The sequence below is a fragment of the Hyperoodon ampullatus genome (assembly GCF_949752795.1).
Source record: "Hyperoodon ampullatus genome assembly, chromosome: 3".
Lineage (NCBI taxonomy): Eukaryota > Metazoa > Chordata > Mammalia > Artiodactyla > Ziphiidae > Hyperoodon > Hyperoodon ampullatus.
Window position 1 is genome coordinate 48509423 of NC_136916.1, and position 20132 is coordinate 48529554.

Below are 20132 nucleotides of genomic sequence, written 5' to 3' on the forward strand. Positions count from 1 at the left end.
TCCCAAGTTCTTTCTCCTTAGTACATCTGCAGAGTACCAGCTCCTGGCATTTTCAGTCTGGTCTGGCTCTAACTAAAACCATTTCATGTTTTGCTTTGAAGAAATGGATGACATGAAACGGTAATTTGGCTGCAAAACCTTGGAAAATTGTTCCCGGCCCAAACATCTGCCCCAGATGAGCTCAGCTGAGATCTCCTTGGAGGAGCGGGAGGGGTGCCTGAGCAGGGAGAGCCTGGAAGGAGGAAATGAAGACAATGGAAAGGCTACCTTTGCTCAGAAGCAAAGTCCTTTGTGACAGAAGGCATCAAATAATACAGCTCCCTCATTCAGCCCCTCACCCCAGAAAGAAATACTGGGTATGCCCCACAGCTACTCCTCGTGCCTTTATCCCACTTTCCCCAATATTTGGTATTGTTAAGGTGATCCCTCACAGGGTGCCAAGAAACCACGCCCAAGTGGTTTGCTTTCTTTACGCAGCGAATGGCCTGGCCTACCTGCTGTCATTCAAATCGTTAAGTAAGGACTGAGTATCAAGTTTGGATTCCTGAGAGCTGGGCCCCACAGGGAAAGCAGAGGGGGAGAGTCGTGCAGGCTGGCCTTCACCTTCCTTCTTGGCCATCTTAAGAGTTCTTCTGAGGGATCTTTACTGTCACAGTCTTAACTTCGGAGTACTCTCGCAAACCAAGTTCTCCCCTGAAAAACAGAAACGGGCTGTATCAGGTACCAGAGGCCCAGGCAGCCCAACATGGGCTTTCCTCTTCAAAAACCCTGTTCCAACCACTGGCCACCCAGGATGTGCCTGTGCTCTAATGGCTCTCCTAGAGACCCAGTCCACTTTACCTGAAAGAAAACCACGAGGGTCCTCTCGGCTTGATGTTCTACATTCCTTCTCACTGGTCCTTTGGTTTAGTAAGCAGCAACAATACCCAAAGGCCCACCACGGAAGAGTACAGATCACACGCAATGCCTTAAAGACAGAACCCTGAACAAATACCATCTGCGGCCTCCACAGAGTCAGGGGAAAGAGGAAATCAAAACAACTGACGGGAAAGGAATTGGGAAGTGTGAGTCAGCTGTCTCCCAAGACTTGCCCTCGGCCACTTCTCCTCCTGGCTTGTGGCACCCTCTGGGGCCTTGATCAGGGACCAAGGATTTCTGTCATCTGGCAAACGAATGTTTATTGCACTGTTACTATGGGGCAGCACCGTGCTGGGCCGGGTGCAGGAGAAACCAGATAATCGGCCCCGGCCTCTGAAGGGCCTGTAGGTGGCCGGGCCTGAGAGGGGGGAGCGGGAGCCAGGTCACCTGCCTCGGCGGCCCCAGGAGAAACAGCCCCTCCGACCACTGCTCGAAGGGCACTGGCGCGTGGAAAAGCCTCACTGCTACGGTGCTCCTTTCCTTCACTTCTCTTCTCTAGTTCCTTCTTATTCCTACCTCTCTTTAATTGCCTTTCTTTCTTTTCTCGATTTCATTGTCACATCAAGCATGTTCTCTTAATTTTTTTCTGCAAAATACTTGACATTTTCTTCTTCTTTTCTTTTCAAAGTCACTCTTCTGTGAAGCTTCTCCTCAAGTTCTCAGCAGAAGGAGTGCCCCTCCTCCTCTGTGTTTAGAGCACCTTGTACCCACCTCTACCACAGTCCTGTCATACCAGGAGGGAGGGCGGGGGCTGCTCCAGTGTCTCTGTCTCCCCCACCAACCTGCATCTTCCTGATCTTGCTTTCTGTCCTCCCCCAAACCTAGCGTGCAGCCCACAGCATCAGGCTGAAAGAAGGCACCTGATAACTGGGGGAGGGAGGAAGGGGGGCAGGCTTCTTCCTAGCCCCTCTTCCCCAGTTCCACCCTGCTGACTGACCATCTCTGCCAGAAGAAAACATGAAAGAACGCTTAGAGATATATTTGAATAAGAAAGGATTAAGACAGGCCGTTTTTAAAAAGTCTTATATAAAAGGTACAAAGTTACTGCAACTGGGCTTTACAGTGAAGACCCGCTGTAAAGGGTTCATTCTGCTTCCCTGGCCCGACACAGAGCTGCCCTTGCTGTGCCAGCAGCTCCTCTGAGCGCCAGGGCACCTGAGTGGTCGCGCCCCCCTCCTCCCCCACAGCCCCCAGAACATCAGCGACTCAGGCAGCATGCTGCTCTCTCGTCTGCACTGGCCATTCTGCTTGCAGGAATGGGAAGGATAAACTTGGGATTGCCCCACTCAGTACGTGGCTCCCTCACCGGCTCTGTCCAGGCTGTCTCTTTATTACCAGCTCAGCTCTGGGTCTCGCTGGACTTTCTCCTGCCCTTGGGCAACTGTGCATGTGTCTCTTCATCACGGACATCATCTGCCTCCTGTCTGAAGTGTGGCTACTCCCTTCTTGTTCCCTCGCTTGTGCACGCACTTGGGGCAGACCCTGAACCACTTTCCTCCCACTCAGATCTCTAACTAGGTTGTGAGAGATGTAAGAAAGTCTACAGAGCTAGAAACCTTGCTTTCAAGTGTGACTGCCGGATCCCACATCTCTGGGTGCTCAAAGCAACGGAAAATTCTGCTGGACTGGAGGTGCTCCTCTCTCGGGTCCCAGGCGGCCATGTGCTGCATGGCCGGCACACAGCCTGCTCCGAGATAGAGGAGTGGACTCACATCTGCCATGAAAGGAAATACTGCCCATGGGCCCAGGCCTCAAGGAAAGCCAATGAGAGGTCTCAGGGCAGCGCGTGGAGCGGAACACTGAGGGTGGGGGCCGGCAGACAGGAGTGCCAACTCGGCTCTGCAGTAACTGGCTGTGTGACTCCAGCTGACTCTCTCCCTCCTCTTGGCACCCGGTCGTCTCTCTGACATCAGTTCCTGAACCTTAATATACACATATGACCCATGAAGCTTGCTTAAACTGTAGGTTCCTGACCATCCCCCACCAAAGATTCTGCTCCAGTAGGTCTGGGGAGGAGCCCAGGAGACCACGAGATGGGTGGCTATTGGACCCACTCTTTGAGCAACACTGCTGTAAGGTCTCTGAATCCAATCCCTGACATTTAGATTCTTTAACTATTTCGCCATCTCATTCCAGGGTTTTCCTCTCAAATCTACTTAAATTTTTCTCAATCCAGTTAAAGTCTGTGGCACATAGTTCCATAGTTAAGGAAGAAGTCCACTACTGCACAAAAGGCAGACGTATTGTTATTGACATGCCCCAATCTCTTTGTACAGTCACCTTTCCAGGTGGGCCATGTGTCAGGGCACAGCACGTTTAGAAGCCTGTATTCCTGCTTCTTGGCCAGACTAGGTTATATTCCCAAAGATGAACCAAACTCGGCATACGTAAAGATAAGGTAAGATGTTAGATTTTGGTGTCTCTCAGCCAGCCATTTTAGGAAGTCACTCAGACTCACGCATAAAACAAATAGAGATTTCTGCTTAGGGTGTATATTTCCCTGCCCTTTTCTTTGACTTACAGCAGCATTTCTCAGAGCAGCATCCCCAGACCACCTGCACGAGAATCATTCCAGAAGCTTGTTAAAAATGCAGGTCCTGGGCCCTAGCCCAGATCTACTAAATCAGAATCTCTGAGAGTGGATCGCCAGATAGGCAGGGTTAGAAAGCCCCTCTCCCAGCCTGCAGGTGACTTTCTGTGCATACACATGCTGTGCACACACACACACCGACTCAGAGCATCCGAACTATACTTCTCATCTTCAAAGCGTGTGTCCTTAGTTTTTTAAATGCTGAGGTTCACAGCTTTCTTTCCATCCCCTAGGTTTGTGATACATATTTTATAGCTTAGGCTCTATGACCCCTTGTCTCAGGAGAGCTTAAATGAGACGGAAAAGGATGGGAAGGCTGAAATAGATGGAATTAGCTGGACAAGCCAGAACTGAGAGAAACTCAGCCCAAGTCTCTGACTCTGGGAATTAGAGGCCAGCCCATCAGATAACCTGTAGAGGGCAGCCCTCTCCACAGCTCTCTGTGGGGTAGCACTCAGGGGCTCCAACAGCCTTCCTTGGAGCTCGTTTCCAGAAAGTGCTACTTCCCTTCTCTGTTCCTCTTAGAGGTGGGCAAGGAGATGTCAGGGACCAAAGCTGCATGGAGCCTGCAGGCCATGAGATAAACAGTTCTGTCCAGGTGGAAGGCTAAGCAGAGTTTCCAGGACTGTATTAAATGAGAAGAAGAATGGGGAACCAGGACAGGGCAGGTTTTTTTATCTGAAGCATTTCCTACCACTCCAGGTCATTTAAGGAAGAGAAAACATGTTTTGGGGGCAAACAGGAACAAAGACTCATATAATTTAGATAAGACAAAGTGAGTCTCATCAAAGAGCACTGTTTCCTAATTATTTTTTAACTGCACTGGGAAGGCCAAATCACTACTGTGCCCATGAGATGAGTCGAGAAAGGCCACTGTTCTGTGTGGTTCTGACACAGCCAAACTGTCTCTTGGACCTTCTTTCTAGGCGAGGGCGATGTTTCTGATAGGAAGAGACTTCGCCTGAACAATGTCCCAAGCCCCTATCCTGGTAGGAGGCTTGCCTGTGATGAGAGTCCAGGGCTAGCCTGAGATAAGAAACCATCAACCAGCAATTATTTATTTCAAGTGTATTTTATGCCCATGATACACCCTGTTAATGATCTGTAATAGTCAATGTGAGCAGCGTTCCCAGAGCCGGCGATGGCCCCAACATTTCATTGACTGGGAGAGCACAAACACAGGGGCAGGAAATGAAAGAAGTTGAATGCATCTTCAAAAGTGGAAGCAGAAAGTTAAGGCCATGTGCAAGTTAAGAAGAGATACTTAGAGTACATGAAGACTTTATAAAAGCTGAAGGAATACTAATAACTTAGCAAATAGGATCCAGACTGGGTATGGGTTCTGGCTATAAAGCAAGTGGGAGGTACTGAAGGCCAGAAGCAAAGGTTCAAGCAAGAGCAGTTTCTCCCTTTCTTAATATATTTATTAAGAAAAAGAAGGACTGCCTACATAACAGTCATCTACTTGATCTATAATGATGATAGTAGCTCACATTTTCTGAAGGTTTGCCAGATACCTGGATGGATGTTTGGCATACATGATTCTAACATTTAATCCTAACAGCAACTCTGTAGGGTAAGTACTATCTATAATTATTCCCATTTTATAGATGAGGAAACTGAGGCTCAGTGAGATTAAATAGTTTGTCCAAGGCTGCACAGGTATTAAGCAGTAGAGCCAGTGTACATATCTGTGCAGTGTGATGCTAGAAACTCTGCTCTTAGCCTCAAAGCTATATCTACTTCATGGTTTAATGGCTCGGGACTAGAGATTAGCAGCTACAGTATCTGAAGATGTAAATCCCCTGTGCTAGTCATGGGTTCACTGCACTTCCCCCCCAAACACCACACTTATTTCTCCCACAATGCCTTTGCTAACTCTTCCCCCAGTGCTATCCTGTTTTGCCCACCAACCATGAAAAACTATTCCTCTCTCCTCATCTACTCAAATGTTCCTCTCCTTTAAAGGCCAATTCAAATCCCTATAAAAGATCACATATAAAGGTTCCCTGGACTTCTCCAGCTCACAACGATCTCTATCACCCCTGAATTCCTCTACCACTCCACAGGCTTTTCTGGAATTCTTTTGATTCTTTCAATGTTGCATATTTCATTTATCCAACAAAATTTTAAGTAATTTAATGAGCTGCACCTTCCCCTACAGACCAAGCATCATGCTTTGCACAAAGTATGTATGTGCTCAATACTTTTTAGCAGATTGATTGTGAACTAAGCATTTGTTCAAAAAAGTATGCATTCAGTAATGCCAGAGGGAACAGGCATGGAAGATGTTTCCTCTTATGAGTCACAGGATTTAGAAAACATGGATCTAGCTCCTTTCGAAATGAGGGAAAATGAAAGTTTTTTGGGATGAGGGGAGATGTCAGCTTAGAAAGACCCTAGCTACCATTCATTCTCTGAAAGCAATTCTAAAAATCCATTCATGTATGAAGTTGCAAATGCAATCCCTCTAGTTTTCCTCTGCCACAGTCCCATTTTTCAGGTCCTCAGCATCACAAGAGGGCAGCCCAGCTCTGATTCTGACCCGGAAGAGTCCTTATACCTGGTTCCCATGCTTCCTTGGCCAGAGGTCACGGAAACTAAGCCACTAAAATTTAAGTTCAAAGCTCAGATCTGCCACTTACTGGCTGTGAGACTTGGGCAAGCTACTTAACCACTCCAACACTTAGTTCTTCATCTGAACCATCTGTAAGATAAAGATAAATGTATCTATCCCATAGAATCACTGTGAAAAGCAAATGAGACAATGTTAGGTAAAAAGGCAGAATAAAGCCATATGCAGAGCAGGCATTTAATTAATACCTATTATTGTTATTGCAAAATCCTTGTAATGGGTCATCTTCCTGTAATCTCTGCCAAAACATCCTCTATACACCAAGGATGTTGGCCGTAAGAACTCTGGTATCCCCTCAGCTCTCACAGTATGCCCTTTAAAAACCCTTTGAGATTGGGTTTAAAGCAACCTCTCCACTTGTATCTTCAGCAAGTCTCCTCCATGCATCCTGTGCCCTAGGCTCTGCAGCCCCAGACTCAAAGATCCTATAGGCACTGAGCAGGTGACAGTGAGTGAATCGGGTATGTGTAAAACTAACACAACCAATATTCAGTTCCCAGAAGCAGGCATGATGGGGAATAGGGAAAACTGCAGAGCTCACAGCTGCAGCAATTTTGCTTTGGGGGAATGAAAATAAGCAAGAAATCTAGATTTTTATGGAAAGTCTCCTCATTTTGAATGTCAGGTAAAAAGGTTTTTAAATGTTATAAGGGAAAAAAACCCAAAACATTTCTCTAAGCCAGATTTGTCCCTGGGTGGGCAGTTGGTGACCTCTGTTTTAAACATGCCGAACTCTGTTTTGTGTCCGGACTATTCTGTATTTGCTATGCCTTCATGCCTTTGTTCTTGCTATTCCCTCTACCTGGAATGCCTGCTCCTAAGAAACTGAAATGTTATTTCCTCTGTGAAGTCTTCTGTGACCTCATCAGGCAAAATTAATTGATTTTTCCTCTGTACTTAACAAGATATTTGACATACTTGCATAATAGCACCTATTACATGGAATTATTGGTACATGAATTTTTCTCCATTCCCACTTAAGGTAAGGGTATTATTGTGTTTTATTCATCTTTGTAATGTGTGCTTTGCTTATACATTTATGTTTTCAACCAAGTGTTTGTTTAGTGAATGGATGAGAGTAAGAGAATTCACTGATGCTGTGAGTGCCCCTCTATGCTGCTATTCGCAACCCTGTTTCTCTTCAGGCACCAGCAACTTTGGACACTTACATTTCTCTCCCATTTCCAGACATCTTGAATCCCCCAAAGGGACTCTGGGCATTTAAGGCATTGTAACAATTGATCCTGAAAGAAGAAAACATGGTACTGTTAGTGTGTATTCTGCTTACACAGAAACAATCCCACTGGCATGATATTTCTTTTGTAAGTTCTATTTTTTAATTCCTTTTTCCCCACATGAAAATTTTATAATTTAAGATTTACTTTGATTTCCTGATCTAGCCAATAGGAAGTATTCCTTCTCAGGGTGAAGTCTTCAGTCTCCCCCATCCTTCCAGAGCATATGCTTTTATTTCACGCAGGCTCTGGAGAATTACAAGCCCCCTCCCACCCTCATGGAATGTGTTATGGCCAGAACGAGACTGACTCTGGTCTTACCAAACAGTCCCAGCTTGCATTGCAGAAGACACCGTGAGGGCCTTGTTGATGTCATTAGTAAAGACAGCTGCTACAAGTCCAAAGTCTGAGTTATTGGCTCTTTCAATAACTTCATCCATGGTCTTAAACCTCAAAATTTCCTGAACGGGGCCAAAGATCTGCAATAAAATAGGTTGACCCAATATGGTTGCTTCGCCATCCTTTCACCTGTTTTCTATGTTTCAAGGCAAGTTTATTCTGCCTTCATCATTTAAATGATGTTTAAGTTTAGCAGAACATAACTGTAAAAATATCCCAAACTTTCCCAGAATAAGATTACATAAGTCTACCCTTAGAGTTTAACTCCTCTGCCCCCCAACCCTGCCTGGCAACACTTGATTCCACAGTGTGTTCTAAAGCTGTGTTCTCCATGATCCCCCAGGCACTGCTCCAGAACTGAGAACTACCGCTCTGAAGAGTTGGCTGATCTGCAACTGGTCCTCTCCTGCAGAAGCGTAAGGATGCTTGGGTGCTTTCTATTTCCTGATTAACAGCCTAATGACCCATATTTGGGGGAACTGAACTGTTGACAGTGTATCACTGAGACCAGTGATTGGCTTTTACGATGGTTCTGTTGGCTAGTAACAATTGAGATCATAAAGCACATCACCTGGCCTCCATCTAGCTTGCTTGCCTCTTTGTCTAACTTCTTTCTTGAAACTGGGGATTTTCATAGCCATGTTTATTGCTATTGTACAATGTATATAAAATACAAAGAACTAAACCTCTAATATTGTCTACTAGAAATGCCCTGGAAACCATCCCAAGGAAGATGTGGCAGCTGTTAAAATCTATGTGATACCTCCTCCTTGGCAATCCGCATGTCGTCAGTGACGTTGGAAAACACCGTGGGCTCGATGAAAAACCCCTTTCGGCCCAGCCCTTTGCCTCCACACTCCAGCTTGGCGCCTTCGGCCACACCACTCTGGATGAGTTCCAGGATCCTGTTGTACTGTTTCTTATCAATCTACAGAAGAAAGTGCCTGATGACTCCAAGTAAAATCTTCTATGAAAATGGAAATAAGCATGTGCTCAAGAATCTCTCTGATTTGTGATTTTTGGCCAAAGCTTCATTATACCTAGTCAAATCATATGGAACTGCTGTTAATTAACCATTTTTGACCTATGAAAAAGGGTAATTTTGTATGGTTCAACCTAATACAACAAGAATTCCAGTGAATGCACTGCTCTGATGATACTGCCAAATCATAAGTACCAGTTCAAGATTTAAGCAATATTTCTAAATGATGGAGATACTGGCTAATTGATTATTCACTGTTTACATAAGTAAAAATTAACCTTATAAACAAATGAATATTGGGGTATATTTTTATGGAACTACTGTTACACCATCAGAGGAAAGGATTAAGTTTAAAGAGTGAGAGCTAGCGTCCTAGTCCATAAAATAAGGTCATTCTCGCCCCCCGCAAGCCCCCAAGTTATAGACTTATCCCTCAATTATTATGGTAAATTAAAAAAACCCTACATTCACCTGAGTTTGAATTGCTGTTACAACTTCAATCTTCTCTCAAATGGCCCCAAAACTAAGGAGATGTTGCTTCTTATCAGGAAAACCCATGCTCTAGTGATCCAGATGAGATATGGTCTACATATTCCTTTAAAAATTCTCAGTTCAAAACCAGAGTTCCAACTGGAAATATACCTTGATGACCATGGAGAACCTGCAGAGCTCAAGAGTGCAGCCGGCAGGGACCTTTGTGGCCTTCCTCATCCACCACAGTGCATGAAGCATTCAGAGTAAGAGAGAACCATATGGCAGAAGAGAGCAGACAGCTCTCCATTCCCTACACAATTACAAACTGCAAGTGGTCATCCCAGAGTAGGTCAGGTTGGTGGAGAGAATCCTTGGCAGCTGGTAAAAGTATAAATGGGTTTCTGGGAATGAGAGATAACTGCCCTCCTTGACTGTGGCACCTGTGGGGATGTCTTGAATCCAGCAGTTAAGGACTGGGACTGGGTTCTAGTCAAGATCCATCTTGCCATGCCTGGGTCCTTTTTTGGAGCTGAGAGACTCCAACCTACCCCCAAAGTTCAAGATGTCCTTAAGGCAATCCTAATCTCTTGGTTTTTCAAGGATAAAATTTAGAAACAGAAAGAGAAGCACAAGACGTAAGCAAGCAATGCCTCACTGGCTACATTTCCAGCCATGAAGACAGATGAGGAAGAAGAGTAAGGAGTCAGCAGAAAAAGGACGATGATGCTTTGTCGGGTTCCACCAGAGTGTCTGGTTTCTTTTTTTTTTTTTTCTTTTTTTGTTGCGGTACGCGGGCCTCTCACTGCTGTGGCCTCTCCCGCTGTGGAGCACAGGCTCCGGACGTGCAGGCTCAGCGGCCATGGCTCACGGGCCCAGCCGCTCTGCGGCATGCGGGATCCTCCTGGACCAGGGCACGAACCCGTGTCCCCTGCATCGGCAGGCGGACTCTCAACCACTGCGCCACCAGGGAAGCCCCAGAGTGTCTGGTTTCTGTGTTCATCAGAGATTAAGTAAAGAAAGGGCATGTCCAGGACATGGAAGCAACCTAAGTGTCCATCGACAGATGAATGGATAAAGAAGATGTGGCACATATATACAATGGAATATTACTCAGACATAAAAAGAAACGAAATTGAGTTATTTGTAGTGAGGTGGATGGACCTAGAGTCTGTAATACAGAGTGAAGTAAGTCAGAAAGAGAAAAACAAATACGGTATGCTAACACATATATATGGAATCTAAAAAAAAAAAAAGGTTCTGAAGAACCCAGGGGCAGGACAGGAATAAAGACGCAGACGTAGAGAATGGACTTGGGGACACGGGGAGGGGGAAGGGTAATCTGGGACGAAGTGAGAGAGTGGCATGGACTTATATACACTACCAAATGTAAAACAGATAGCTAGTGGGAAGCAGCCACATAGCATAGGGAGATCAGCTCGGTGCTTTGTGACCACCTAGAGGGGTGGGATAGGAAGGGTGGGAGGGAGACACAAGAGGGAGGGGATATGGGGATATATGTATATGTATAGCTGATTCACTTTGTTATACAGCAGAAACTAACACACCATTGTAAAGCAATTATACTCCAATAAAGATGTTAAAAAAAAAGAAAAGAACGGGCATGTCTATGATTTCTCTACCTGGGGTCCCTGCTCGGTGGTGGGGTCAAAGGGGCTGCCCACTATGCGCCTCTTAGCCCGCTCCACGCTTCTTCTCACAAACTCTTCATAGATGGACTCCTCCACAAAGATGCGAGATCCTGCAGTGCAGCACTGGCCTTGGTTGAAGAACACACCCTGGTGAGCCTGCTCCACGGCATAGTCCACTACAAGAGGAAACAGCCATGCTCTCAACACTGCTTTGCCTGTGGAGGGGCCTAAGGGACCAACCCTCTTCCCTCCCCAAAGTCCCAGGTGTAATGTCATGCTCACCACAGAGCAGAACCGTGAGCAGCCCAGTGAAAAGCACTGGATTGAGAACACAACTTGGTTCTAGTTCTAACCAGACCCTGATGTTATTGGCTGTGTTAACTTGGACGTCATCACTTCTTGGAATCCCTTTCTTCTGTAATAAGAGGGATTAGACCACGTTATCTGTAACAGGAGTCTCAAACCCCAATAACCAAAGGGGCTGGGCAGTTAATAGTAAAGCAATGTGACAGAGACTCAGAAGGAAAGTACTAAATTTGGCTGTTGCTATGCATAAACATAGCCCAGGGTTGCCAGATTTCCAGTTTTAAGAAAAAAGGGAAATCAGTATTTTGTGTAATACTTAGAAGTAAACATAGCCATACCTTGCACTTGGCCTATAGACTGCCAATTTGCAATCCCTAATCTATAGGACCTTGCAGCTATACTTTTAATTAGTATTTTGGCAAATTAAACTGTAACAGCAATGATCGTCTTTGAAGACGCTAAATTTCCTCTATATTTACATGGAATTGTATAGTAGCATATGGTAACTTGTTTTCATCTCATGTGAAAATAAGAGACACTAAATAATACTCAATATAGTATTAATAAATCTGGTGTCTGCTAGTTGCTAAATGACTCACTGACTGAAGGAATCAATGTACTGTCAGTGGAGTGCCTACACCTTAATAGGAATTTAGGTACAGAATTCTGATCCTCTTGACAACTAGTATAAAGCTGAAGCTGAACTCCTTGCAAATTCCAAGCTGGGGCTGAAATTCAGGCAATCTGCTTTCTGTTCTCTGATCTCTCTAGTAGTGAAATTGAGGAAGCAGTGCTGTCTGGCAGGATGTGAAGAAGAAAAAGGATGCCTGAAAGAGGTTTTGTAATTTCATTCCCTGGAAAGTTTTTCCAAACATGAGGAGCACACCCGTGCAGAGTGGACTAGAGAGCATCTTGCCTGGAGACATGAGGTTTCTAGGTTATAACTCTAGGCCTCTGTATAGTCCTACTGCCAAGGTGTAATCACCTCCAATTTAGGTCTATTCATACCGAACTGACCATAGTGTGTTGTCAGCCTGACTAAAAGCCATGGGGGCGACAGAAAGGGGTGGGGATGGCTACACAGAGAAGGGGGTGTGGGTTTGGGACAACGTTGGCAGAGCTAGTGAACTAAAAATTTTTAATGATCTACAAAGCCACCAGGCATATATGAGACGTTTCAGGTTTCTTGAATCTAGGCAGAGGTTACATTTCCAGTGTTCAGAGGCTTAGACCACTGCTCTTTCCACTATACAATACCAACCAGGCCTTCACCTCCTCTACCCTATTTTACAACAACACAGAGTCAAAATGGCTTATTATGTCTAGAAAACAAACTCTATCTGATTGTCAACTGATAAGTGGTCTTTACCAATATTATTTTCTCCTTAAAAGGAAGGGTCTAGATTTTTCTCCTTGAATGCCACTTAGCTTCAAAGACCTTTTTCTTAGTGTCCTGTTGAAAGTGGAGATAATAAAAGTGAGCACCGCAGGCCAGTGTGCCAGGGCATGTAAGAGATCTGTGGTTGACTTACAATCAGCATCTGCAAAAATAATATTGGGACTTTTCCCTCCAAGTTCCAGAGTTACTCGTTTCAAATTACTTCTTCCAGCTGCTTCTTGGATAAGCTTTCCAACCTGAAAGAAGGGAAATGGAGAAAGGTTTTGTGCACCTTGCAGTTGAGACCGTCAGTGGCCAGAGCCAGCTGTGGGCAACAGTGGGACACAGCAGTAATGGATCCTGCAGGGCAAAGCACCCACCGGATACACAGGAACGAATCTGTGGTCAACTTGTGTGCACAAGATATAAGTCAGTTGGGATGCAGTTTAATGTCTGTTCTGAAGTGAGTTGGAAGACTGCTTTAGTATCATGATGGAAGGAGCAAGGAAAAGGGAGTTAAACCTGGAATCTTAATCACTGAAAGATTTCTCTAAAAGACAACTGGCAAGCAAAATGTAACTAGAGATTTTCCATCACTGCATTGTGGCTTTTAGCTTTGGACTCTGGCCTCCAGAAAAAAGCCAACTGGCTCCACTTGAAAGACATGATGAGCGTAAAACAAACTCTTTAAGTGCCTCCAAAAATGCCAGGTATGACTTTAATCACATGGTCCAAATATATATACTGATGTGATACCTTTGCTTCTGCCTAGGGCTATAGTAAAAGGATTCCAGAAAGCTGAGGATCTGTCTTTATTTGTGCAATGCCTATTTATCTAGAATCCAAGCAAGTAGAGGCTGAGTTTGAAGAAAGCATTTCCCATTGTGTAGACTCACAATGCTAATAAAATTGAAAGCGTCAAGATGGAAACACGGATGCAGCACCTAGAGCCCCCTTTCAAGGTAGAACGCACTGCCTCAGTGACAAGGAATGCTGTCAGCTCCTTCAGAGTCACCTCAGCTGAAAAGAGCTTCCTTGCCCAAGGGGATGCCCTCCTTCAGGTGTCCCACATCCACCACCTGATGGTGGCCGTGGTACCACCAGGCAGCTCTGAGAGACCACGTCTGCTCCACCACAGCCAGGTGCTTGGCTGAGGCCATCAGGCCTGCACTGCAGCTCGACTTCCCGTTGTGTCAACTGCCCTTCGGCTGGGATTCCTAATATATAACCTGCATGGCAAACTCCATCTCAGAAACCCCTTCCAGGGCACCTGGCCTGTGACAGGGTGCTGCCCTATTGGAGGGCAGAGGTCACTCTACGGAAAGTGCTGGGCCACCCTATAGCTCTTATAGGCAGTTTGCCCTTGTTGAGATGAAGACTGCTACTTGTGCCTGGAATCCTACTAAAAATAAAGTATTTTAAAAGGCTGGGGAAGAAAAATGCTAAATATATGCTGGACCCCTCTGGTCCCTGCCTGCGATCCTCAGGAAGGACGGGTAACTCCTCAAGCAGTGTAGTAGAGCAGTGGTTAAGAGAAAAGGCTCTGGAGCCTGGATTTTTTTTTTACTGATTATATCACTTAACGACTGTTTGACCTTGGGAAATTTTTTATCTTCTCTGAGCCTCCATCCCCTCCTCTGTAAATGGAGCTAAAAACAGTATCCACCTCAGAACTTAGGTGTCCTGAGGATGAAGTGATTTAGGGTCGATGGCCCTCAGAACCCAGACTGGCACGCAGTAAGCGCCTGCACAAGTTAGCCGCGTGCAGGTATGAGGGGCCAGGGCCCCTTCTTCCAGCTGGGCGCAGAGAAATGGAGGTGGTTGTAGGGGGCAGAACCTTCCAAAGCAGGTCTCCTCCCAGGGCCCCTCCACTCTCTGTGCGTGTCAATTACCTCAGGAAAACCCCGAGGAAGCCCTCTGACTTGCCACCAGTCTCCAGTATTGCTCATTAGCTGGGCTAAATGCTTTACATGTTTTTATTGTTACTCTACCTTGTGCCAAAACATTTTTAGAAAATATACTCTCATTCTGAGGAAATCTAACTTTGGTGAAAAAATAGTGATATCTCTGAAAGAGGTAAAATTAGAGTCTCTTAGATGCAGAACACTGTTACTCATCAAAGGTTTAAGAAACACCACCATCTGGCCCTAAGGATTAATGGGCAGACATCAGTCCACAGCCAGACGGCCCTTCCCCACCGGGCCGGCTTGTCTCTCTTCGACCTCAAGGTAAACCCCCTAGGAAGATGGGCTAATAAAGGCCCCGTTCTCAGGCAAACATGCTCTCCTGCAAGAGGAAAGTATGGATGCACAAAGGAAGGGAGAATCTGGCCCTCCATCCTGGCAAGAGAACAGCAGTCAGGTGAGATTAGGACTGAAGCCTGAGACCCTAGCAGAGGGGAACCCACACGAGGGCAGCAGGGCAGTAGCACCATGGGGCGTCCCTGAGGAGGCTGTCGCCTGCAACTGCCTGTTCTGAGCAATTCTACTGTGCTTGTCTCTCTCTGCCCTGAGGAATCCATATCAACTGAAGGGGACTCATTTCAAAGTCCAGGAAGATAAAGAGACAAGTGCTTTCTCAAAGAAGATAATCACTGGACATCATGGACATTATTATTAATTATATTTTAAAAACTAGCATTTATTGAGTTGGGTTATATCAGACATTTACATGTATTCATGCATTTAAGCCTCTCAAAAACCCTACAGGGGGGCCTCCCTGGTGGCGCAGTGGTTGAGAGTCCGCCTGCCGATGCAGGGGATACGGGTTCGTGCCCCGGTCTGGGAGGATCCCATATGCCGCGGAGCGGCTGGGCCCGTGAGCCATGGCTGCTGAGCCTGCGCATCCGGAGCCTGTGCTCCGCAACGGGAGAGGCCACAACAGTGAGAGGCCCGCGTACCACAAAAAAAAAAAAAAAAAAAAAAAAAAAAAAAACCCTACAGGGCTTCCCTGGTGGCGCAGTGGTTGAGAGTCCGCCTGCCGATGCAGGGGACACGGGTTCATGCCCCGGTCTGGGAAGATCCCACATGCCGCGGAGCGGCTGGGCCCGTGAGCCATGGCCGCTGAGCCTGCGCGTCCGGAGCCTGTGCTCCACAAGGGGAGAGGCCACAGCAGTGAGAGGCCCACATACCGCAAAAAAAAAAAAAAAAAAAAAAAAAAAAAACCCTACAAAGTAGGTATTGTCTCATTTTAAAGAATATTAAACTCAGGTTAGAAGTCAATGGATGTTACCAGGTTACCCGGCAGTTACTCGCAGAGTCTGTTGGACTCTGTGCAGGTTGACTCCAGGGCCCAAGTGTGGATCACTTCCTCTCCTTCCCGTAACCTCCTCCCAGCACTCTGCCTTCCCTTCTATATTTACTGAGCACCTGATGCATGCCACATACCACCAAAACCTTATCCCTGAACTCCAAATTAATTTAAAAGTGAGGAGGAATATCACTTTTTATAGACACAAATAATGATCACAGTTCATCAGTTACAAAAGGTATATTCTGCCTTCAGCCTGACATTTGAAAAACAAACAAAAGCAAGGAGAAATCACCGATTTTACACATAGGAAAATGCTGCATAAATGTGTGCAGTTGGTAAAGAGAGTGCCGACTCACTAGCATTACATTTCTGTTAGCTCTGCTCCCTGACGTTCATCAAAGTGCTCTATGGGTTGATATTTGTTGCACTAGGAATGTTGTCCAATGATTAGTATTTTCATGGCTACAGTAACTATACAAAAATCTTGCTCAGTCTATGGTCATCAGAGAAGAATACCTAAAGAATAATTTTTCCTGCGTCAATGCTTTGCCATTTTTTCCTTAGAAACCAAATTCGTGCTAAACACCAAAAGGCAAATCTCAGATGAATAATGATTTTCCTTTTCATCTTTGGAAGAAGGTCAAGTTGCAGCCCAACCTCAAGAAAGAACTGGATGTGTTACGCTACAGGAGAACCACTTCCATCTGGAGTGGCCTCAGGACAGGATACTCTGAAAAACCCCAGTTGTTCACCAATCCCCTTCATTCAACACTTACTCCTGGTTCTCCTACTATGTGCCAAGTGCAATGCTAGGCACAGTTCCTTATCCACAAGGAGCTCACAGCTAAGAGGGTTCCCATGTAAACCTAACAGGTGTTCAATAAGTACAGAAAAATCTGGGCCTGATTTAATATTAGATCTGAGCAGTGAAATTATGGTTGTGCAGCATTTTGTTATAACCCAGAGTCAGGCTCCTCTGGGCCGCACCCACAGAAGTGGGCTAGGTGTAAAAATCTTCATTAATTACGTGATTGGGTACATCTGCCTTCCCATAATACTCTCAGTTTGCAGGTCAGACTCTCTTTGGAGAACATATTACTACTCATGAATTCTCCCTGTGAGTGGAATGAGGTTATGTGACCCTGAAGGGAGGCACTCCTCACTGTCATTACCATAAGGGGGAAAGAGACAATAGGAAGAATAGATGCAACTCCAAAGCAAGGAATTCTTAACAGGAAAGAGTAATGTTTAAAAATAAAGAGTTCATGTGAGAGCCAACTCTTACAAAATATGACAGGTCCTGTGCAAACCAACCTAAAATATTACTTGTACAAATCCCATGCAAAGGTTTCCAAAGTTAAAATCTATGGGGTAGGAAAGTCCAGGAAAGAATGAAGTACAGACATCAAACAAAGGCCTGGGATTAAGTGACCCATCTTAGATAGAAAAGTAGTAAGTTCCGCGGGGATATGTATGTGCTATGCCAGTCATATTTATACACGACTACAAGGTGGGAGCATGAGGTGAGATAAATGAGGCTGCCAGGATGCACAGGTCTTCTGAGTGGTTCAAGTCAAGTCAACAGGGGTGGACTTCATAACACCAAGCCCTATTCTGATAAATAGGCAACCTGTGAGATAAAACAGAGAAATACACAGTTTGAGAAATTAAATCTTGTATGTGAACACAGATTAAATAGAGTAAAGGCACAGAGAACAAATTTTGACCAAGTTCATCATTATCTTTTTTTTCAAATCAGAGAAGATTTCACAATATACTCTTATTATACATCCTGTCCTATCTCTGACCGCCTAGCTAATTATAATCATAACCAGGTTTATGGACAACAGTTTGGCCCACAGGAGTGAGAAGACCTAGTTACTATAAGCTCTGGCTTGGCCTCTAACTAACCTTTGATTTGGGGAAGCCACTTCACCTCCTTGGGCCTCAGTTTCTTCAACTGATGAATGAAGACACAAACCAAGCAGTTACTCTGGCCCTTAGTACCCCAGTTAGTTGGAAGAGTTAAAAAAGACTCAGGGCCCCTGCTCATTCTGAGAGTCCGTCCAGAAGAATCCAATTCTTCTGGATTCTTCTTGTCTTACTAAGCAGACCTCGCTTTTCATAGAGGCACCACAGCTGCACTGAATGGTAGATAAACCTGATCTTTTTCGGTTTCCCACAAAGAGCTCATTATGAAAGAGTAAGTGATAATGTTCCTATCATGGGGTGTCTTAACTTGGCACTCCCTGCAGAGTCTCTCAGCTATATCTGTGTACCTCAAACAGGCAAGGGCGAGGAACCAGGGGCTCGCCCACACATAATGGAACTGGGCTGATTCTCAGCAGGAATGTTGGCACAAATCAACTCTGACTCCCATCCTCATTCTGAATAGTCTTCACGATTGATATCAGGAGTATCCCTGGAAGAGCCACAATGTACCAGAATCATGCTCACAGCAATGCAGCAGGGTAGGAAATGCAATTTGGAGCTTTGCATGGAAAATAATTTGTTATACAGGACAAAAAGGCCATGGAAGGCTTTCCGTGCCCTCTTTATTCAAGGCTGTTGCTCCCTGAACAGAGTTTCTAAAGTCAGTAAAATTTTTCTTTTTATTCATTAGTTAATTACCCATATTTCTAGGATGGGTTTCTTCTCAAAGATGTTTCTTTCTCTTGATGAGTTAAGTATACATATTGGGGTGGATTCCTTCTCAGAGATATGCCACCTTTTTTAAAAGATGGAAAACTCTCTAGTAGAGATCTCAGTAAACAGGTTGAAGATGACTGCTTTTTCCAATATATTTTCCTTTCTTAAACCCCAAACAGATTGACTGTGCTTCTTTCCTCCTCTCCTTTCTTGATTTTCATTGTGCTACTGGTTCTATGATAGAAATAGAAATGCCCAAAATATGTGTAATTGGACATTTCTTGTCTTTCTGAAATATCCAGAAATAACAGACCAAATCAGTCTGTTCAGATCTGCACCAGAAAGTCACAGGACCAAGGCATCTAAGCAGTTCCTTTAATTTAAGGGATAATAGAAATTTCAAAACTTTGTGAAATTCAGATTGTGAAAACCAATGCAGCCTCTGACTATGCTTCCAGCCCCTCTCCTCCACCACCATTCTCACCACCACACACTCATCACTACAGCACATGAAACCACTTGCCCTTCCTGGAATATGACCGTGTCTCTGCATCAGCTGTTTCCTCTGCCTGAAACGTCTTTCCTCTCCTTGCTTACTCATTTTTCCATCCCTACCTTTGCCACTTCCTCTGAGAAGCTAGCTTTCTAGATCCACCCTTGCTATAGGGTTTGGTTTTCCCACTTTTCTGATCCCACATAACTCTCATACTGCTCTTGCTTAATAGCTGTCTTCCTTACCAGACTGACCATCAGCAGAGGGACTCCTGTGCACGCACATGCACGCGCGCACACACACACAGATTGTCAGCAACATCTGGCCAATGGGCCAGAACATGACAGCTGCTCTTGAAGTCTCTGGAAATCGGAGACTATGAAGTCTTCAAGGAAACAGAGGTGAGCGATTAGAACACGGAATGCCTATGTCCAAGGCTTTTGCCTTGACACCACTGGCAGAATGATCTTGAGCTTTCCTCTTCCTACTTATCTTTGGCTGAAATTTCCACATCTTTAATGAAGGGGATGGCTTCATGATTCTGACATGACTGCACGTTGGAGCTCCCGGAGCACTTAAAATCGTTTTCTTTGTCTGGGCTCTGCCCTCAGAGATTCTGATCATCTTCGTCTGCAGTGGAGCCCATGGGCATGGGTAGTTTAATGTGCTGCTAGGGTTAAGAACCATGGAATTAAAGAATCCTTAAGGGCGTTTCTCTCATACTGTCTCTAACCTTTCATTGTTGGTTCTGTTTTCCAATTGTTGAACATTATCATTTATTGAGCACCTATTTTGTGCTGCTTGTTCTCACAAACATTATTTAATCCTCATGGTGATCCTGTGAGGTAAGAATTATTACCCCATTTTAGAGTTGAAAAAAAAGCATGACTCAGGTCAAGAAATGACTTGCTGACAGGCACCCACTGAGTGGCAGAGCCAGGACTGCTTCTCTTCTCCAGATGTTCTCCTGGGGTTATATACCCTCTGCTATGAGCAGAATTCTGATGGCTAAACACACCATCCACAGCTAACAGATATTCCAGAGCAACTGCCCTGTACACTTAGCCCTCCTTCTGTTACATAAGACTCTCCCTTTTAATCTCAAATAAATTTAAAAAATCAAGATTTTGATTTTGGGGGAGGGCTCTGCTTTGACAGGAAGAAGCCTGGAA

At 45.1% G+C, this 20132-nt stretch overlaps 1 protein-coding gene across 2 annotated transcripts in view; it reads right to left on the reverse strand.

Annotated features, from left to right (window-relative positions):
• Positions 1-620: 620 nt before the first annotated feature.
• The window catches only part of ALDH1A2 (aldehyde dehydrogenase 1 family member A2), a gene marked incomplete at both ends in the record, with an annotated part of 96204 nt that continues 76692 nt past the window's right edge, over positions 621-20132 (reverse strand). For both annotated transcript variants that reach the window (XM_079699280.1, XM_079699279.1), the window contains 6 exons: positions 621-693; positions 7313-7387; positions 7700-7857; positions 8541-8705; positions 10874-11058; positions 12721-12823. In XM_079699280.1, coding sequence (XP_079555406.1) covers positions 621-693; positions 7313-7387; positions 7700-7857; positions 8541-8705; positions 10874-11058; positions 12721-12823 — 759 coding nt within the window. The remainder of the gene's footprint in view (positions 694-7312; positions 7388-7699; positions 7858-8540; positions 8706-10873; positions 11059-12720; positions 12824-20132) is intronic.